This window comes from Brachyistius frenatus, unplaced genomic scaffold, assembly GCF_029030835.1.
Source record: "Brachyistius frenatus isolate BFR_SWC_R1_liver_20210118 unplaced genomic scaffold, ASM2903083v1 Contig_12, whole genome shotgun sequence".
Classification (NCBI taxonomy): Eukaryota; Metazoa; Chordata; class Actinopteri; family Embiotocidae; genus Brachyistius; species Brachyistius frenatus.
The window spans coordinates 5,366,707-5,381,066 of record NW_027210611.1 but is presented as its reverse complement, the minus strand read 5'-3'; the positions used below and the strand labels follow the sequence as shown (position 1 = coordinate 5,381,066).

The window sequence follows — 14,360 nt, the reverse complement described above, 5'->3', positions numbered from 1 at the left end:
TGTTGTGTGCACCAGCGGCACTGTGTAATTAAGCCGCTTTTAAAACGCGGGCATAAATAAAAACTAAACATTGGCCTCCAGTGCCCTTCACCCCAGCGCCTTCAAGAAAAGCCAATAATATGCTAAGCTAATGAGGGGCGAACCATTGATTCCAGCTACGCTATCAGGGGCGCGAGCCCTGGATATGCTCCGATGCAGGCCGGCGTTTTAGCATTGTAATGAGGTTGAAATGAAACACTATGTCCTCGAGCACTGCAGTCATGTGGGATGATGCAGAGAGTGCTTTGTGCCGTTTGGCAGCGCGCTCATTGGGACACTGTGTGCAGGGAAGTCGGTATTGTGTGATACGGTTTGAATTGTTTTTGTTTTGGCTAGAGGCCATTTTATGGGCACGTTAGAGGGGTCCTCCCTATCAATTTGAAATGTAGCATCCATCCCCTACTTAGCTTTCCGCTCCTTCACTTCCCTTCCCTCCCTGGGCTCTCAAATTTCCTTCTCCTGTATTTCGTTCTCCTGCTTTCTCCCTCTCTCCTCGTGTCTCCTTCTCCTCTCCTCTCTCTTCACTTCCCTCCTCCCGTCTCATCCTCAGAGTCCTACATTGCGCGCTGATGACCAGCTGGAGAGAGCAGTGCTCACTCTTTTCATCTCCTCTCTACATCCTTCTCTGTACTTTGCGCATCTCTGCTCCGTAGTTTGCCTTTTTTTTTTTTTTTTTTTTTTTTTTTTTTTTTTGCCTTCCCCGTTTTCATCTTTTTAATTTGATTCTTCACTCTGTTGCCTCCCCCCTCCGCGTATGTCATCTCCACTTCTCTCCACCATTCCGTTGTTTCTGTATTTGTGCGAGCGAGGCCCTGAGCCTATTCTAATCTCCCGGTTCCACATTAGTGCCTCGCCTGCAGCACCTTCATTAGTTGTTCAGCCGCGGCTCCGTGTGTGTGTGTGTGTGTGTGTGTGTGTGTGTGTGTGTGTGTGTGTGTGTGTGTGTGTGTGTGTGTGTGTGTGTGTGTGTGTGTGTGTGTGTGTGTGTGTGTGTGTGTGTGTGTGTGAGACCGAGCGTGTGCAATGCGAGCGAGCAGCGGCGTGTTTGAATATACATGCGAAACTGCTGCGCACGTAAAAGCCGACACCTGGATGCAAGTTCACATGTGCAGCAAACATGTGAATGTGTGTGTGCGCATGTGCGTTACTCAGCTCTCTGCCTCTCTGCCTCTCTGCTGTTGATCGGCGTGCTGCTGCCACCTGCTGTTTGACAACGGAACCGCCCCGACTGGACCAAAGTCACGTAGGACACCAGCACAGCTCTGGCAGCTCAGTGGATGAGCTCATCTTTAGAGGAAGGAGGCAGAAGGAGAGGATCTATATAGGCTGGAATAGCTCGAGGATGAAGATATTTGCCATGGATTATTTACCATGTACATTAAACCTGCACCAATTTGTCTCGCTGGCATTGTCACATTTTCAATATATACAAAGAATACAAAGACAACAGAGTCTCAAATACGCTGAATGCGTTTGAACAGCAGGGCTTTGTGGGTTTTGTTTGTCTTTACTGCAAATCATGTTACTGCGCGTTTCTTTATAAAAACAAAATATGTGCCCCAAATGTGCAAATCTTCCTTTTGCCTTTCAATTTCATTTGAATACTTTGTGTCTGAATGTGTTTGAAGGCTTTTATATAACATACGTTTTGGAGTAACAGTGTTTGCTTGTCAGTCTACTACAACAACAACAACAACGCTCCTTTCAATCCTTTTCTGGTTGTTGTTTTGTGATGTGCCAGTTCTAAAAGTGCCACGTGGTTAATGATTATTAAACGTAATGCTTAATCTCTTCCTCCTCTGTGTGAACAGACAGCAGAAAGCCTACCTGGCCACACAGGGGCCCCTGGCCGAGACCACTGAGGACTTCTGGAGGATGCTGTGGGAGCACAACTCCACCATCGTTGTCATGCTCACCAAGCTACGAGAGATGGGACGGGTACGTCACCAACACACTCGCAACGACCCGTCTGGTCTTTGGGACATTTCAGGGCAGAAGAACGACCTTCGTACGCCGGGTCGGTTGCGCTGAAGCTTCTGCGTCACTTTGCTTGAATATGAATTCATTCCACACCTGAACAATAACCCCAGCAAAAAGTGAACTTCCTTATCACCATGACTGGAATGCACCCGGGTTACAACTGGCGCGCTACCGTGCCACATTTGTCAATAAGCGGTTGCATACCGAAGCGTGCTGATAATCCCCAAACAGCATGAGGGCATTACAGTTTATGAAAAATAAGATCAGCTGTGGTAACAAGGGAGCTAAAAAATATATATATATATATATATATTTTTTGTTTTGTTTTGTTTTTTAGTCACACTCCAAATGTTTTAACAACCCCCCTCCCCCCCACCCCTTTGACGGTAACGTTTAGATTTTAGTTCCAAGATATCAAACTGAGGTGAGAGGCACCATAACAAAGTCAGGGAGTAAATCTTTGATATGATAGTTCGACATTTTGGGAAATACACAGACAGATAGCTTAGCATAAAGACTGACAACAAGGGGAAACAGTTAGCCTAGCTTAGCATAATAACTGGAAACAAAGTCTGACAGGCAGCGAAGGAGGAAAGGAGAGTTGCAATGCTCAGGCGAGCATCTCCGTTCGTTGCATTTGTTCAATACTGTGAACGGTATTATAACTATCAAGTTTAAAACACCGGTACGCCCCTGCAACCCTATTCTCCAGTCATACCCCCCTCTCTCTCTGCTTCCACCCCACAGAGAGCTGTTAGGAGACCGATTCTTTACAAGCCAGGCTGCTTGTTTCCTCTCCCTGTGTAATGTCTTAACATCACACTAAAATAACCAGCTTTTGGCTGCAGCTTGATGTGATATCGATCCTTTCATCTAACTTTCAGCAAGATATCAAAGAAAAGCGTCTCCTAAAACTTCCAAGTACGCCGATAAGTAAAAAAAAAAAAAATCAGTACACTCATCTTCGTGCCATTTTGATTAAATCCATAATATCTTAGTCTGAGCGGTTTAATGCAGGTGATTCTGACAGCACTCAGCTGCATTTCACTGCTTTTATCACCCTCTCAGCCGTAATCACAGCTGATGAATAAAAGCTCTTGTGCACATCATCGCCGTAGTTAAGCACACAAACAAATTATGTAAATATTTTGCCACCTGAGATGAATCAGACAATATTTCAAAACCATAGATTAGTCTGTCGGGATTTTCTTTTGTAAGCAGAGACCTTCTCGTCACTCAAAATGACTAATAATTTACAGTAACCCGGACTAAATATATCATGCACTCGTACGCCAGGCAGTCATTATGTAAAAGTCATTCTTTTTTTGTTTTCCCCCCTCTGAATGTGTTTGGAAAACGATTCTTCAACTTTAAGTGCTGAAAAAAAATATTTCTCTTGCAGGAGAAGTGCCATCAGTACTGGCCAGCAGAGCGTTCAGCCAGGTACCAGTACTTTGTGGTGGATCCAATGGCCGAGTACAACATGCCTCAGTACATCCTCAGAGAGTTCAAAGTCACAGATGCCAGGGTACGTCGGGTTCACTCTGTGTGAAAGTCTGCCGGTTTGCCCTTGTGTGTGTGTGTGTGTGTGTGTGTGTGTGTGTGTGTGTGTGTGTGTGTGTGTGTGTGTGTGTGTGTGTGTGCGTGTGCGAGGAGTGATTGGCATTTTACACAAATATAACCATCCAACCCAAATCCAACTTAATTTTAGGTATTTGATACAAATACCAAGAGTCGCGGGTTAAGAATTATCCCGTCTTGATTTCAAGGTACAGATGATCAGAACGCGTCCCGTGTTATTTTTCCTGACAGGCTGACATCAAGTGAATGCGTCAACAAACATGTTTACCTGGATTTTAGAAACAGTATGCCAGCTCCATGGAGTGTGTGTGTGAGTGTGAGTGTGAGTGTGAGAGAGTGTGTGTGTGTGTGTGTGTGTGTGTGTGTGTGTGTGTGTGTGTGTGTGTGTGTGTGTGTGTGTGTGTGTGTGTGTGTGTGTGTGTGTGTGTGAGTGTCTTTAGATCACTGTGAAAATACATGAAAAGCATAGCCTTCAATCCCCGAGGGCCAGTACTGGAACTCCCTGTGATGCAGTAGTTTCAATGTGCTATAAATATACTTTACTGTCATCTGAAGGCTCACGGCACAGCGGCACTCTAATCCCACATCCACTCTTTCTTTTTTTATATATATCTATATGTGTGTGTGTGTGTGTGTGTGTGCGCGTATCTATCGCTCTCTATACATGTGTGTAGTTATTTGCAGTTTGCGGGCCTGAATGTTTGTCTAAACGTATGTTCTTTGCTCTGTGAACGATGTTTGATGGTGGCGTTTGTGCGCACGGCGCTCATGCAGAAGGCAAGTGAAACCGCTCTCATCGGGGTCACCTTGTATTAATAGAGGTTGAATAAATGGCTGAGTGATGTGTTTAGATCTCTAAGTATGCACACCAAAACATTTATTTCGCACATGCTGACACCACAGAACCGTCTGCGTGACTCCATGTTGAGTATTTGTCAGTCCTGGTTACACGAGCGCTGCAGCCCCGCTGCTTTTTCTCTTATCCAGGTCGTCTTCTGTATTCATATCGCATCCCAGGTATAAATTAGATGATTAGATGTCTGCAGTGACAACCAGCAGGGTTATTGGTACTCGTAGCGCTCAACCTGAGACCCTCTGCTGTGGCGGGTTTTTTTTGTATTTTTTTTCTAAATTCAGAGCACAGAGAGATTTGTGGAAGCACAAACTGCACCGTACAGCAAGAGGTGTTATCTGGTCGTAGACTGGGCTTCTTAAATGGACTTCAACTCCTTTATTTGCTGCCCCTCTAGGATGGACAGTCCAGAACAATCCGCCAGTTCCAGTTCACTGACTGGCCCGAGCAAGGAGTGCCAAAAACCGGAGAGGGCTTCATTGATTTCATCGGACAAGTGCACAAAACCAAGGAACAGTTTGGACAGGACGGACCAATCACTGTACACTGCAGGTAAAAGAGGAACATCAGCATAGATTTTACTTTTCGGATTGTGCTTTTAAAAGTTAAATAAAGCAAAAGGTAATACGTGCATGTTTATTGTACAATGAGACGGTCGAAAGTTTACATTCCGGGTGCGTCCTCCTCCAGAGATACTTGAAATCAGTTGTCAGCGAGATTTAATTTGGGGCGGTAAATTCAGAAAATGTCCACGAGTCAGAGCCTGAACGTCCCGACAGGAGGTGTAACAATGAATGTGTGTGTTTCAGTGCCGGGGTGGGCAGGACCGGAGTCTTCATCACCCTCAGCATCGTGCTGGAGAGGATGCGGTACGAAGGTGTGGTCGACCTCTTCCAGACAGTGAAGACACTTCGCACCCAGCGGCCCGCCATGGTGCAGACCGAGGTGAGGGCGACACGCCGACATCAGCACTGCTCACACTTAAATCCCCCACAGTGACAGGGTGGTATTTGAAAGTCAATATTGTAGTTTTTTTTTTTTTTTATGTGTGATTTAAACTTGATGTTATCTGAAGCGTTTCTGTCTGCCGAGGGCTCCGCGAAAACAAAGACTTAGTGACAAATCCTGCTTTAATAGAGGTTTTAGAGGTGCATCAGAAATCCCACAGCAAACTCATCCGGTGGCATCGCGCTGGCCCGGTGTCATTATACAGCAGGCAAAGCACAGACAGCCGTGGTGTGAATTTAAATGAGTTCATAAACATTGTCGAAGATTACAGTTGTCACAAGTTTAGAAACTGAAAGCGTCACGAGTTTAAGAAGTGACTCAGTACTGCAGCGAGTTATAAGTTATGGAGAAGAGTCACAATCACTCGGATTCACGTGAACAAACTGTTTATTGAGCAACAATTGCTTTAAGAAGAGGGGAATTACAAGGGTTCATTTGGACTTTCTCTCTTTCTCTTCAGGACCAGTACCAGCTGTGCTACAGGGCAGCGCTGGAGTACCTGGGGAGCTTTGACCACTATGCAACGTAACCACTCCCACCTGAGCAGCCTCTCCCCCCCCACCCCCGGTCAAACCTCTCAGGAGTGTGCCAAGTGATCCCATCTCAGCAGCCATCCACTCACTTGACCCCCCCACCGCCCCCGCCCACCCCTCTTAAAATAACCCCGACCCCCTCGCAGCTACCGGGAGGGGTGGAGAAAGGGACGAGCTTGCAGACCCCGGTCTTAAACAATCACAGAGATATACGCCGAGTTTAATCAACCAACCACCTGAGATTTTGCTTTAAAAAAAAAAAATAACAAACAGAAACGTTACAGTGACAATGACAAACGTGACAAGTCTTGTACAGATCCGACAGCGCAGAGCGGCAGCTCGCCTCTCTGCTCTGTCGAAGCCAAACCTCCCTGATTGTCAAAGGCTACTGGTAGCACTAAGAGAGCATTTTCTCTGTTTTCTCTTTTTTTTTGTGTGCGTGTGTGTGTGTGTTAATTTTATTGTCAATATTATGATTCATTATGTCAAATGTTATTGTTTAGTATACTTTTTGTTGTTGTTGTTTTTAATAATCATTTAAATATCGGACATTTCTTCCGTCTTAAACGGCCCCGCCTCGGGCACGCATTATTTTCATAATGATTTCTAGGGTACTTTAGCACAAGGGACATGTATTTTTATCATGTTCCTAGATACTAATACAGGAGGACCACTGTTCTCTGAGCTGCTGTCAGATTTCTTTTTGTCACATTACATTATTGTTTTTACTCATTTTAATGTGTCATAAATGTTTTTGTTTTTTTTGGTCTTACTCAGTTCAATATCTCAAATTGCCTTTTTCACTTGCCGTCTCGCTAAAAAAAAAAAAAAAAAAAATCAACTTTGAGAAAACTGATTTCAGAGCACAGACTTGCTGTAGTTGTCCTTCTGTAAACGTGGTAGCTAGCTAAAACACAAGAGAATTACCTTAACAAGAGACTAAATCCGAGGTGTACAGAAAATGGAGGGCACATTATTTCTCTGTTATTCTTCTTCTGTTTTTATTTTCGTTTTTCATCAGAAGCCTATGGCATTGAGGCCTTCATACTCCACAGCGGAGAACTTACCTGAGGAAAACAGACTTTTATACCCGAAGGGTAGGTGACGGAAAAATAAAACTCCCGATCTCTGAATATAGATGCTCTTCCAAGCCCCTCCCATCTCCTCGCTCACCATCGGCCTCGGCTGGCTCGCTTGGAGTGGAACCACGCGGACCGAAAGGGAGCGGAAGTGGTTCGACATGGGCTGAGGAGCAGAGCCATCAACGTTGGTACCTGTACAGAATCAACCATTCCTACCAGAGGGACAGAGACTCAGCCCTTTGGACTGAAACCTGATATTATTTTATACAGAAATAGAACTATAAATATATATATAATTATGATTGATTATATATATGTACAATTACACATAGATATATACACAGCTTCAAAAGTATATTGTTAAAAAGGATTCATTCTGCTGATCTACCTAGAGACACTGCAGAGAGCCTGCTGTCCTAGAGTGTGTATTAATGGAAACACCGTTGTATCTACTGTACTACCATAGTAACTTCGACAGCTGGTTGTCCGTCTGAATGAGGAGAAAAAAACAGCACAACCCCCCCCCACCCACCCACCCACCCACCCACCTCCACCCCAACCCCCCCACCCATCCAAATGGACGACTCCTCACTCGGCACGAGCCATCGCACCACTCAAGCACACATCACATCTTCTCCCACGCCAACCGCAGGGAGAAAGGGGGGGGGGGCGTCTAATCCGAGAGGCCTACAGCGTGGCCGTGGCGGTGGGAGGGAGGGAGGGAGGGAGGGACGGGGGACTTGAGAAACGCTGGCAAAAAAAACATGTTCATTTTTACCTTGTGAATGCTTAGTGCTGTAGGGGTTCGATCTGTTGTACACACAGTCTGTTTTCTATTTGTTGATAAAGAACTGGAATTTAAAAAGAAACTGTTGATGAAAAAGAAAAAACATTGATGTTAATAAAGTTAAATAATTGGGTTTTTGTACAAAGACCGCCTTGTGACGCTTCCTTTTATTTGTCACCCAGAGGGTCACCTGGAAATATGTCTGCTTCATGTCCCGCTGAGAACGTTGCTGCTGTTGGTGGCCAGAGGCTTTTCCTGGTGCACGACTGCTGTAGTCTGCTGATTATGGAGTTTTCTTTGTTTCAGGGCATTTCTAACAGCTTGTTCAGGTACTTTAAAGTTTGTTTATGCAGAAGTGTAGCTATGAATCGTGAAAGATGTCCACTTCCCCCTATTTTCTTAGCCACACCCACCCGTTCTTATTTATAAGCAGTCTGTCTGTATTTGCCCACGTATAGACAAAATGCTTTCAACTCAGGGACTTTTTACCAACTTTTTCCGAGGCTTTCAATCACATCTCGGGAGATAAGAATTTGCTCAGTTGTCATGGTGATGGGTCACTAATCGCTTTCTAATTGTTTCTTTTATAATGTGTTTGTTTATTTCACACAAGGGACATATTTGTGTTTCTTTCATTGCTGTTGTCACCGGGTCGAAGTGGGCGGGGCTCTGCTGAAGAAAGGGGATGTCACTCATTTCCAACGACTAATCACAACTTGATAGTTTAAGATGTTAGATGTTGTTAGGTGTGTCGTGGTGCAGCGGTTTAGCTCACAGCAAGGAGGTTCTGGGTTCGAGCTTCGGCCGGGGGCCTTTCTGTGTTTTCCCTGTGCCCCCCCCCCCCCCCCCAATCCAAAGACATGTCTGGTTAATTGGTGATTCTGAAAATTGCCCAGAGGTGTGAAATAGAGCGTTGACCCTGGCGATAGACTGGCGATCTGTCCAGGGTCCAGGGATGGTCATGTCGCCATGGAGACATAAAACCACAAGAAAAATTAATCATTTTTGAGATTGGCCCCCAAAGCTAATTTCATAATGAGCTTCTTACTGTGAGCAGTGGGGTCTTACATGGACACATTATTAAGACAAATATGAAGTCATCATCTGACAAAATAACCCTTCTTCAAGGTCCACTACCTACATGGGTTTCTCATAGTCTTCTAAAACAGATGGAATTTGCTCTGTTGTCAAGGCGATGCGTTTGTTATCATCACTAATCATTTCCCGAAGGTAATTTAAACCGAGATGTTTGATTCTCGGACAGTTTTTGCGGTGTTTTGTCTGTGGTTTTCCGGCTGGTTTGAAGTGGGCGGAGCTCTTTTGGAAAAAAGATGGTCATTTATTTCCACGGACCCATCAACTCCATGTTAAATGAGATATCGGTGTCTATATTTACTGTGTAGCGCACCATTTTTTTTTATTTTTTTTTACTATATTCACTTTTTTGAGCGACCGCATCTTAGAAAAATACCACAGTGGAGTAAGAAGTAGTATTCGTGGCATATACGCAAGCATCTGCTAACAATCCGCAATGCATCTCAATGACAGCGATGATGCAAAGTAATGCTGGGTGTCTGAAAGCTCAACTTACTGCTCACCTCAGAGGGAGATACGGGATGAGTCACCGAGAGAGGAGTGGTTCCTTACACTGCAATCTAATAGCAGTTGTTTGGGTGTTTGCTTACGTTGCCACGGAGACACTGCTGTCACTCAAATCCGATCAAACTCGCCAGCATTAGTTTGGGTGTGCAAACATTAAACCCTCACCATCTCCAGTAACTCTCTCGGTCTCCCTTCTAATCAGCGACCCACGGAGAGTGTTAAATCACCGCCTGCTGATGTCACTTAATAGCAACACGGATAGAAAGACGAGGACGACTGCAAATTGTGTTTATCTTACATGTACTGGTTGTAAAACCCGGTAAAAGGATGTTGACTAAAATCTGACGGACACAAACCGTCTCATGCTAAGCGACGGATTTGTTGCTGCTTTCAGCAGTTTCGTGCGAAGAGCGTGAATTATCTGAAGACCACAACAACACAAACAGGATGTAAAGCTGGATTTAAATGGTTGCTTTTAATCGTAAGTGCCACTGTATATTATGCGTGTGGGAGTCAAGTATCATCCATTTCATTTGATTTCCCTCAGCTGCGCTGCAGAAAATTCACAACTATAATGATGCTCTTCTGTGTCGAAGGGGATATTGATGCATTGTTGGTATTTCTGTTGTGCAGACTGGACCTTACTCTTGATAATATCTTGTTTGTGACCGTTAATAGTCCGTCGACATGACGCTCGTGCACAGCACAGTAAATTGTTTCGAGAGGAAGTTCTAATTGTTGTTGGAGGCGCATCGTGTAATGTGGAATTTTGGTTACAGCATTTTACAAAATATTGTTTTGGATCCCACAAAACCAACTGACATCATTGTTGCCATATGAACGGTCTCCAGGTGCATTTTATTTTCTCCATTCAGAGGTATCAACTCTATCTAGTTTGCTGGATATTTTTTGGGGGGAAACAGCCTTAAACAACAGTACAGTTCAGTGTACTGTGATCACTATAGGTGACACCATGAGTAATCCAACTGGGTAAGGACATTTAAAAACATATGGCTGACTAATCTACGATGCTGTTTTCAGACTATATCATGATGCTGAGTTATGTGTTGTAGAGATTATGCACAATCTGTCCAAGATGGAGAAGACTGTCAGAATGAGTCGCTCTGCTTGAAGATTAAAGCCCGGTTGGAGGATTTGTTCTCCGACAGTCACCTGGTAGAGGACGGCTTCCTGCTGAAACATATGCAGAAAAACAGGCAGGGTTACGTCAGCCTCAAACTTCTCACCAGTTTGAGAAAGGTAAATAATAAGTGTTTGGTTTTAGCAAGATTGTGTGTGCTTTCTGAGGATGTTTACATTGCAGCTGTTTGACTGAAAGCAATCCAGTAAAATGTGAACACAGCTGTGGTTGCCAATATTTGTTACAGATGAAGGCCCTGAGCACAAACTGGCACATGACTCTAGCAGCAGCAGAGTGCTCCAACCTGCTGGAGGTGAACGACGAATGCACCAAAGTGAGACGCGTGGAGCCGCTTCCCAAGTGGCTGCTGTGTTCCCCCACCAGCCGGCTCCTCCTCGCCTGGAACATTTCTGAGGAGCAGAGCGGAAAAGACGGAGCAGCCCGGGGCCCGGAGCCTCTTCCGCTCTCAGACAGGATCCTCCAAAAGTTCAGCGTTCACAGCAACGTTATTTCCTTCTGGATCCTGCCTCCGGGCAAAGAGCTTCCCAAGGAGCTGCAGTGCTACGTCAAACGTCACAAAGAGCTCGGTCAACACTGGTGTGCCGTGGCCAAGTTCGCCAGCTTGGAGGCGGTTCGGAAGGCCTACAATGCTCTGAAAGCAGAAGAGGAGAAGCTTGATGGGAAGGGCATGTGTGTGGTGCCTTTGGGATTCCAGTCGATGCATCACGTCACCAAGGACGAATTTTCGGAACAAAAAAACAGGGACCAGTCTGGAGAGGAGACACATTCTCAGGAAAACCCGCTAGAAATCTCCACGGACTTCGTCCAGCAGGTACCTCCTTCACCGCTCAAGGTTCCTAGTGAATCTCCAGAAACATATCCTCCCCAAACATTCTTGGATAACTCCAACGAAGGGTCCTTTAGTGAGATTTTCACCAAGAGCAACGTCCAGTCCGTCTCCGGTTTGAATCAGAGGTCCACTCAGACGAACTGGAGCTCTGGAGACTGCGACAAAGGGAGTTCTCCGAGCCCGTGGGTGCTGCGGCGCAAATTTGCAGCCATTGCGTTGAACTCAAAGGTATCTGGGCACCTGAACGCACCCTGCTTGATGCAAAGAGTGCTGCGGCAGCCCTTGGGCCCCGATGGCACCAAAGGTTTTCAAGGCAGAGGCCTCCAGTGCAGCAGGAAGAGCTCCCTCGGGTGGGGCATCAGATTTATGCAGCCAGACTGCACAATAACGGTTTAAGAAGAGAAAATAAAATATGTTTTACATTTAACAACAAAAGCTTTTCACGTCTTGGCATCTCTGTGTGGCGAGAGGGTGGTTCCTGAGGGCGATGTGTAGTTATAATCAACTGACAGATGGGGGCAGCATTTAGCTGTGTTCACAAATGTGTAATTCTAAACACCGGTTTGTTTATCTAGCTGCATAGTAGTCTGGTTGCACTGGAAATAAGTACATTACATACAAACTGGAAGTACAAATTGTACCGAGGCGTTTAGAAGCTGAAGAAAACGTGTGTGAGAGTCTCTGCATGGCTCTTTTCAAACTGAAATGGCCTCTGCGTCCCCGGGGCCTCATCTCGTCCGGTCACAAAGGCAATTTGCAATGTATATTTGTTCTTTGGCCGGGATGGATTTACCTTGTTACCACTTTTCTCGTGGAGGGGAGGGCCGTCTTTCAACATGAAATGCTCAGAAAAAGCTCTCATTGTCCCACTGCATCTTTTTCACAAATGCCTGTTTAGACTGCCTGTTCTCTAAAAAGTAGTTTTCCACTCGCCGGGATGACATTTGGTGAAAGGCTACTTGTCCAATCATCAAACCGCGACTTGTGCAAGACGAGCGTAGTAGCAACATTTGTGCCTTATTTCCAGCCTTTCTAATGACACCTCGACTGGAACGGTCTGTTTATAGTGTTACTGATTGAGGGCTTCCTTAAAATCTTGCCCAAACCTAAACAGAATGTGTTTCTTCACTTATCCACACCCAGTGGAAAAGATTCAATCCAACGTGTACGGGATTCTATCACATTGAAATTGGAAACACACTTTGTTGTATTCTTTTCTTTTGTGTATGCTCACATGTCAGACTGTCTTCATGACTAATGTAATCGTAGCTGTTGAGTGAAACTTTTCATTGTATACAGATCAAGTGTTTCACTCCCGCTGTCTCTGACTTGACTTAGCAATTAACAGCTGTTGGACATTTATTGCAGAGGAGGCTGGCCTACGAAAACTTTACACATCTGCGAACAATATGTATGGAGTAGAAATGTTCCTGCCCGATGTCAGGAAATGTCTCTGGGCCGATGGTTCCTTTTCAAGGCTACAAAAAGCACAACATCTCCTGCTAACTGGAAGTCATTATGTATTTACACGGGCTCCTTCGGCCAGTAATTGAGGTGTATGTCAAGGAAGGTAGTTGTAAGTTTTCTTTAAAGTGGCACTTGGATGATTTTGCACCTGTTGACTGTCACCAAAATATTCTCAGTGCGCAGACTATTTGGCATCTTTTCTTGATTTGCGGCCCAGCGGTATTCCCCATGTTTCAAAAGGACTAAAAGAAATCCACTCTTGAGGTCACTGTGATAACAACCTCAGAATATCCATCAATACACGTCGCTGGTATGACACTAAGCTTGTGTAAAGATTCCTTTGGTCTTTTCCTTTTTCTCTCGGTCAACATCGAAGGAATTTTAAGTCCTAGAAAGTTAGCACTTGGCCAACATCTCTGCCTCACAAGCGGAACCTCTGCAAAGAGTCATTTGTATATAATTTGGCTGAAGGATATCAGAATGACTCATGTTGTTAGAATGAGATATTTGTTAGCAAATAATTTGTTTCCTGTTGTAACGCTGGCTTCACTTCTCGAGGCCGGACACCGCTGCTTAACTTCACCGTCTTTTGGCTCCAGTCCCAATTCTAAAGGATCAGTTCTGTTTGGATCCACACTGAACCTGTTGTTTCGTTTGAATGCATGCTCCCAACAAAAACAGCACCTGTGAGGCTTTGTGGTAACTCCCCCACCTCTCCCTCGTGCATCAGTTCACTTAAGTCTCCATACTGGTTGGCCTTTGTTTATATATTCCTGACCCCACACACCTGACGCATTTCCTCCGTAGATGGGGTATTTATTTAGATTGCAGTCTGGAGAGCTTGATACCTTCCAAAAGCACAACCATCTGCTCCTCATTTGCAGCTTGAGGCTCAAGGGCTAAAATACCGGTTTGCATTGGAGGAGACGTGAATGTGAGATCCTCAACAACAACACCCCTGGTTTTTTTTTTTTTTTATCTCCGGCCAACTGCAGATTGAACCATCATGAAATACCTCCGCTGTGATAAGTCTATTTAACCGGGGTTAATGTTGTCTTAGTGCCGTTTAAACCAATTGTGAACTTTTTTAATTCCCCCTAAAAGATTGGAAGACACTAGCTTTAGCAGAGACCCTTCGTACGGCACTTATCTGCCCAATTGGGGCTTTTACCAATTGCCTGCTTAAGATGGTAGACTTTCCTGTGGCAGAAGGTGAATGTAAGCCCTTTGCCCAGGCCAAAGCATCCTTTAGTGCTCCCAGAGTTAGAGCCAGGGAGATTATAATGTCAGGAGTAATCCGACTCGGCCCACAAGCACAACTATGGAGGAGGAGGAGCAACAGTTGAGGGGTGGGGGGGGTGCGGTAGGGGGGGAGGCAGGCAGAGGCATCAGAGAAGCTCTGTGCTCCACTTACGGTAACCACGCTCTCCCTCTTCA

General features: G+C 45.1%; 2 protein-coding genes across 23 annotated transcripts in view; both read left to right on the top strand.

The window, feature by feature from the left end:
* LOC138617419 (receptor-type tyrosine-protein phosphatase F) overlaps window positions 1–7,778 on the top strand; it is a 166,619-nt gene extending 158,841 nt beyond the window's left edge. For all 22 annotated transcript variants that reach the window (XM_069692440.1, XM_069692431.1, XM_069692443.1 and 19 more), the window contains 5 exons: window positions 1,851–1,977; window positions 3,422–3,547; window positions 4,851–5,005; window positions 5,263–5,398; window positions 5,922–7,778. In XM_069692440.1, the coding sequence (XP_069548541.1) occupies window positions 1,851–1,977; window positions 3,422–3,547; window positions 4,851–5,005; window positions 5,263–5,398; window positions 5,922–5,990 (613 nt within the window). In that variant the 3' untranslated portion in view covers window positions 5,991–7,778. The remainder of the gene's footprint in view (window positions 1–1,850; window positions 1,978–3,421; window positions 3,548–4,850; window positions 5,006–5,262; window positions 5,399–5,921) is intronic.
* A 950-nt stretch (window positions 7,779–8,728) lies between these two features.
* Window positions 8,729–14,253, top strand: LOC138617427 (la-related protein 6-like). Its single transcript, XM_069692460.1, has 2 exons — window positions 8,729–10,725; window positions 10,854–14,253. Exons 1-2 carry the CDS (start codon window positions 10,528–10,530, stop codon window positions 11,850–11,852), a joined length of 1,197 nt encoding a protein of 398 aa, XP_069548561.1. The 5' UTR covers window positions 8,729–10,527; the 3' UTR covers window positions 11,853–14,253.
* The last annotated feature ends 107 nt before the right edge of the window (window positions 14,254–14,360 follow it).